This window comes from Pundamilia nyererei, unplaced genomic scaffold, assembly GCF_000239375.1.
Source record: "Pundamilia nyererei isolate P.nyererei 1_Seehausen unplaced genomic scaffold, PunNye1.0 scaffold00076, whole genome shotgun sequence".
Taxonomy (NCBI): Eukaryota; Metazoa; Chordata; class Actinopteri; order Cichliformes; family Cichlidae; genus Pundamilia; species Pundamilia nyererei.
The window spans coordinates 2,982,019-2,989,130 of record NW_005187477.1 but is presented as its reverse complement, the minus strand read 5'-3'; the positions used below and the strand labels follow the sequence as shown (position 1 = coordinate 2,989,130).

The 7,112-nt window shown below is 38.9% G+C and overlaps 1 protein-coding gene across 1 annotated transcript; it reads right to left on the bottom strand.

Moving 5' to 3' along the window:
* Positions 1-5,058: 5,058 nt before the first annotated feature.
* Positions 5,059-6,663, bottom strand: LOC102215555 (apolipoprotein L2-like). The gene is made up of 2 exons (XM_005737530.2): positions 6,308-6,663; positions 5,059-6,043 (listed from the first exon to the last, which is right to left on the bottom strand). Exons 1-2 carry the CDS (start codon positions 6,661-6,663, stop codon positions 5,059-5,061), a joined length of 1,341 nt encoding a protein of 446 aa, XP_005737587.2.
* Positions 6,664-7,112: the final 449 nt, after the last annotated feature.

The window sequence follows — 7,112 nt, the reverse complement described above, 5'->3', positions numbered from 1 at the left end:
CTCCAGACATCCAGAGGCCCCCAGAACACAAGAGACCAAGGAAGACCAACAGAGGGGCAGCCGCGCCACTGTCCCAGAAAGAGCTGAGGAGAGTCCCAGATGAGGGCTCACTCAGCAGCCGCGCCACTGTCCCAGACATTGAACACATTGAACATACTGTGTATGTTCAATGTGTTAGACTTGTACGTAGTTAAATGTATATGGATCAAATAATGTTGAATCCTGGCTATGGATTTGTAAGCAATGAAATTTGAAATAAGGGGGTAGGAACATGAAAAAGTAAACTTCATCCTACTCCTTTTCGAGCACACAAATTCTGTAGACATAGATATATACATGAAAACTTGATGATTTTTAAGTTTTGTTTTGTTTTTTTGTTATTTCAATTATATTTGCATGTTCGAAATAAAATTATATCTATCTATCTACTTAATTTTTAGCTAGAAAAGAAAAAGAGTTTTTTTGAAAAGCCATTACACGTTTGCTCTTGGTCAGTTTTCATTTTTTTGTCTGTTGTACACCTCTTTTTTTAATATAAATACTAATACTAATATAAAGACTAACATTTCTATATCTGATGGCTGGAATATTCTGTGAAGGCTAGTGGATCAGACTCAGGCACAGACTGCTGATCACCTTCACAGTTCTTTAATTTAGCAATGTGTGCAAGATGGCGCCAGTATGTGTTCACTGCTCTGTACTGCTTCTTACCCTTATGCTTACATGCGTATTTGCCGACCCGGTATTAGATTAAGGCTCCTAAAGGTGGCATGTGTTACAGTAACCTATGCCGCGCGAGACGTGCTTCCAACTGTGACTCAGTGTATTTAACTCGGATGGTGCTATTAATTTTTAGGTCCCTGACGAATAAGACTTTTATTGTGAACGATTTTTTTACTGCTTTTTTTACTCCAAATTGTGCCTTTTTTAGCTCACCGAGACCTTCAGGCAGGGGTGGAGGACTGGCAGTGATCTTTAGGAATAAACTACGAGTACAACACCTGCCTTCCCCTATGTTCCTTAGCTTCGAAACTCAACTGCTGGAACCTGCTGGTCCCCCCCCCCTGACTCTCTGTGTTGTGATCTACCATCCCCTGAAATATAATAAGACTTTCATTAACAACTTTGCTGACCTTTTAGCATCTCTTTACCTAAATTATGATTGTGTTCTTATCACTGGCGATTTTTAACATTCACATTTGTTGTAAAGATGATGTGTTTGCCAAGGATTTTTTAGCCTTAGCTGACTCTTTTAATCTCATCCAGTGGGTTAATGCATCTACCCACTTCAAAGGACATACCCTTGATTTGATTCTTTCTTATGATCTGGACATTTGTATCAGGGACATCAACAACATTGGAATCTCCGATCATTTCCCAGTCATCTTTGATGCTGAGTTAGGCAAATGGATCAGAACTTTGAGGATCCTCGACGTCTTGTGCACATAATCAATCCTGGGTCTGTGGCTGAATTTTCGGCTGCTTTCTCCAAATCTGTTCTCCCTGAGACTCTCTCCAGCTAATGATTTTGCTAACTTCTTTCTTTCTACATGCTCCTCTTTATGGGATTTTATGGCCCCTATAAAGGTAAAACAGCCTAGAAGCTTCTCTCATTTAACCATGGTTAAATAACCATGGTTAAATAACCATGTGCTCTACAACGCGTTTGCCGCCAAGATGAAAGATGGTGGAAAAAAGATAGGCTCCAGGTGTCTTTTGATATATTATGAAAGACCCGCCCAGAATTTCAGAAATCTGTTAAGTTGGCTAAAGCGGCTTTCCTGTCAGCTGTCATTACGAATAACAGCGACAACCCATGTATTTTATTTAAAACTTTTAACTCATTGGCTAATCCCTGTCCTGAAACGCCCAGATCGGCATCCTTGGCTCTTTGTGAACATTTTTAAAATAATTTTACAGGCAGAATTTTATCTCTAAGAGTCTCACACACCCCTGTGATGAGTTACGCCCCAGTTTTACGATGCTCCACTAACCTCAATCAGTTTGATCCAGTTTCACCCCCAACTCTTAAGGGAATAATCGACCACCTAAAAAACTCAGACACTGTTCATGATATCCTTCCACCTCGCATTATTAAAGATGGATTTAATGTTATTGGGCCTTGTATTTTATCATTAATAAATTTGTCATTGCTATTGGGGTGCGTTCCGGCTGCCTATAACATGCTGTAGTGCAACCTATACTCAAAAAGAGCTCCCTCGATCATAATGATCTTGGTAACTTTAGACCGATTTCCAATCTCCCGTTTCTCTCTAAAATCCCAGAGAAGATTGTTCATTCCCAACTTCAAACTTATTTGGATGCAATTAACACCGAGGAAAAATTTCAATCTGGGTTTAAGCCATGCCGTAGCATGGAAACTGCATTGCTGAGAGTCTTTAATGATGTTCTCTCAATTGCTGACTCAGGGAGCCCTGTGGTCTTAGCTCTGTCCTCTGCTTTTGATTTGGTGGACCATAATGTCCTTTTAATAAGGCTTGAGTAGGCATCACGGGCAGTGACCTTAGCTGGTTTGAACCCTATCTATCAGAAAGGTCCTTTTCCTTCATGATGGGTACCTACTCCTCCTCCATTGCCCCTGTTACCTCTGGTATCTGCCAGGGATCTGTGCTGGGTCCTATGCTGTCCTCTTTATACTTGTTACCCTTGGGCCGAATATTTGAAAAATACAATATTTCTTTTCATTTTTATGCAGATGACATTCAAATCTATTTGGAACTGGCTGAGGATGTCACATCATCGTTGCAACACTTCTTCAAGTGTATGAATGCAGTTTAAAACTAGCTACTGAGCAATTCCCTCATTATCAACAATAAGAAGACAGAAATTGTAATCTTCAATAGTCTCTGGGCCATCTCGGGCTGAACTAAATGGTATATTTGGGCCCTTTTGCTGACTCGCAAAAACCCTAACCCTAACCCTAAGTAGTGTCTTTTTTAATCTATGTGAGATTGACATAGATGGGCTATAATAAAACTCACTCAATCAAAGACGCACTCACTTAGCATAGATGTGATTCAGCTTCTGATCATTTATTATTTTTATCATATATTTTACAGTTTGCAGTTTAGAATTCAAACAAAACAAGTAAAAATGAAAAAAAAATAAACAAAATGGTGAACACAATCTTACATGTTAAGGCAGTTTTGTGAACAAGTATTCTTGTTTGCTGAGAGAAATTTTTATGTCACCAAACCGAAAGAAATTTTTATTTTTAAAACCTCTGACCTCTACTTGAAGTCAAACTCCAGTAAAACAACAGAAGAGAATGGGGAGTGTAATGAAGAAAGTCACCCTGGAGAAAACAAATGAGCTAAAAAAAGAAAAGAAAAAGAAAATCCAACAAGTTTAGTTCATGGTCTCCTGCTGCCTCCTCCATCATACTCTGGCCTGCACAAACATTCAATACTTTCAGTGATTTTGGACTTCTTTCTTTTTCCTACAAATGAACTCTGAGGATAAAACACCCCTTGACTGACTAGGTAGGACCAACAAAACTCAACTGAGGAATAAGTCAAAATGGGCCAGATTAAAGCATTTGATTTTCTGCTGCCTGTCTTTTATTCTTACATAACTTGACAGCCTCCTGTAGCCTCTGCACGGTGAAATATTATTATGTCTAAAGTTGTCATCTAATTATTTACTATTAGCTGATACTGATGAGTGGTTGAGGAATTTTTTAGAATCATTAACAGAGTTAAAAGTAGCAACAAAATGAAAAAAAACCCCTCTAAAACGGTACCTAAAGTATCAAACATAAAATTATATATAATGTAGAAAAATTGTTCATTGTACCATCTTTTCAACCTACTGCCATCTGGCAGGTGCTTCAGATCCATACAGGCCAGAACAAACAGACTCAGGGACAGCTTCTTCCCCAAAGCCATCACCATACTCAACTCAAACTTGCACAAAAAGTAATCTGCACTGAAATATCATCAATTCTCTGCCTGTCTGTCTCTGTCATCCAGTACTGTACTGTGTATATATATTTATATTAAGTGTATGGTTAAATTATTGTATAGATTTTATAATGTGCTAAAGCACATGTGCACTTTTATAGAGCTGTTTCTAATCTCGTTATACTATGTATAATGACAACAAAGGCTTTCAGTTCAATTCAATTTCAATTCAATATGACATGGATCAATATTACTGCTTATGAAATCATCTTCTTCTAGCAACTGTCCTCTGAGGACCATAATCTGAAAAAACAAAATAGGTGTTGATGTGCTCAGAAACACATGCCAACAACTTCCCTTTTTGAAAGGATATTGAATATCTTTATACAATGAAGGTGGTATATTAGCAACAGCTGGTTAAACTCACCTAACACATTAATCAATCAAGTGGTTTCCAAGAGATGTTATTCTGAAAGTCCTCCAGCACCGTTTACACTTAATGTTTTTTAGAGCCACACGTGACAAAAGGACACATTGCTTTTTCCACAGTGCACCTGTCCAAGCAACCAGAAGAAGCCTCTCAGCTTGACAAGCTCAAACCACCGTTAAGAAGATATGGACATGTCTCAAAACACAGACTCCACACAGATTCCCAGGGAATCCTAGTGATTTAAACCTGCTTCCACAAACAATAGTCAACTGTGGCCACAAGACTGATGTAATCTAAGGTATGGACACAAACACATGAGAAGCTTTATGACAGAACACTGTTTGAGATTAAAAGAAAGAGATTGCTTTGGCTTTTTTAAATTAGTCTACTTTTAGATTTCACTAGAAAAGCACTGCTAGTGTTGATTGCCCTAATGAAATGCCACTGATTTACATTAAAAAAAAACACGCAATGACTAAGAGGAGAAAATTCATTAGTGGTGTTAAAGTAGCTTTTCATTTCATTAATGTTATTGATCAAATATATCGCTTGAATATTTATATAAAGCATTATATACTAAGGGGAAGCATGGGAATACAGTTAGGTTAACTTGTTAGGTTAGCTTCATGTAAATATGCATGGTTGCCTGTCTTCTCTGTTTTAGGCCTGTGATGGATTAGCAGCTTACTTTTAATTTTGATCAGATTATTTATTTTTCTCTGGAGAGCTAGATCTTTGTCCTGCATAACCAGGATCCTGCTTTTTCCCCCCCTGTAATGTCCTCAGGCCTTCATCCAGAGAATCATGGATTTTCTGCCATGAGTCAAACTCTAAACGCCAAAGTTCAGCTCGGGCTTTGATTAATTCTGAGACTTCAGTGTTGTTGCCTTTAGCCAAACTAACGCTGTCTTTACAGATGAAGAAGAGATCCATGCCGATGAAAATTGCATTACCTGCAATGAAAAGACCCCTCATTGTTTTAGAGAGAGCAAGAGGCCCTTTGACTGCTGCCTGAGCAGTGCCTATCCCCATTTCTGGGACATCTGAGGCTACTCTGGGTACATTACGTAATGTTTTTCCTTCTTGAGCCAAAACTCTACCAGCACTTGTGATGATCTGCTCTTCACTTTGTAACATCTTAACAGCAGAAGCAGCATCAACAAAGGAATCAATACCCTTTCCAAAAGTACCTGCTTTAGTTGCAATCTTGGTCACCCCTATGACCACTTCTGACTTACTTACTTTTACATTGGAGACTGGTTGACTGGCCACACCCTCCAGACAATCATGGAAACTTTGTATACCCTTCATGAAATTTTGCAAAATTTCATTGGCTCTCTTTTTTTGAGTATTGTTAACTCCAATTTCTGTTCCAGTGGTCACAGCACTGTTGACTGCACTGGTGACTCCCAGCCCAACCCCAGTCATTGTCAAAGCTAGAGACACTCCTGCTGTTAAAGGAGCTAAGGCCAAACCAGCAATGGACAGCGCACCTCCAACTGCCCCCACCGAGCTGCCTGCCACACTGGAAATTTTTGCCCCCTTATTCATCTTTTCTAGCTGGACAGCACACCCTTGCAGCTCATTTAGAAACTCCAGCATTTCCGACTTTCGCTTGTTGAACTCCTCAATGAATCTGGAACAGCAAACTTCCCTGAACAAGAACACCATTCGTAAGTTTGGGTCCATCCTGATGATGACAAAATTAAAGTTATATTAATGTTTTGAATAAGAATACTTCAGATCTGTACACTTAGGCTAATCTCACCTGATTTCATCAAGATGATTAACTTCATCAAGCAGATGTTGGAACATTTTCTGGTCATCCACAATTTTCATCCTAAAGTAAGATTTCCTGATGAAGCTGTGGAAAATAAATTACATTTTCCATCATAAATGTTTTTATTTCTGTCCATCTTATTAAAGAAAAAATGTGTTTTAAATGTCAGTTTACCTTTTCCCCAAGCACTCACAGAATTTCTCTGCAGTCTGTATGTATCTGTCCAGCTGATCTGCCAGCACTTCCACATTTTGAATTTTGGGAATGAAAAAGACTTTTGCCTCTGTTTTAAACACCAGAAGCAGAGGGCAGAATAGGCGGGCAGCAGCAATGAAAATCTGAACATATTCAAGGTTGATTTCTTCAGGCAGGTGGAACAGCTGCTTCTCTGTGAAAACTTGCAGTGAGGTCACAGCTAGCCTCGCCACTGCATCTAGGAAGCAGCTGAGATTCTCCAGGCTTTCAAGAGTCTTTGTTATCACTTTTTCCAGTTCCTTCTCCAGCTCTCCGTACCTGCTGTTTTCTGTCATCTTGGGTAGTTTACTGTTCATAAACTCAAGAAAAGCTTCACCTTTCTCTTCTGATTGTGTGACATGGCTGAAGGTCATGTTGAGTTTTTCAGCCCTGTTTTTGATATCTAGCATAGTTTTAATTTCTTCCTCCCTTTCATTCTTCCATTCAGAGAACCCCTCACAGAATTTGTAGACTTTTTCAACCAAGGTGAGGGTGTCTTTGGAGTAGCATAAGGCCTTATTTCTGTGTGACAAAACAATATTGTGTGTAGATTATTGTACTTAGCTGTTTGTGTTGATGTTATAGTGGAACTGATTAAAATACATACAATAAATGTAAACAAAGCACCACTTGGGGGCACCAGAAAAAGATGAGAAACCATCAGTGACATATAGTGTTTTACGTTGTCATTTTGCAGGATTGTCATCCAGGCCATCTGTAACCTGTTCGGATCTTTGTTTTACTT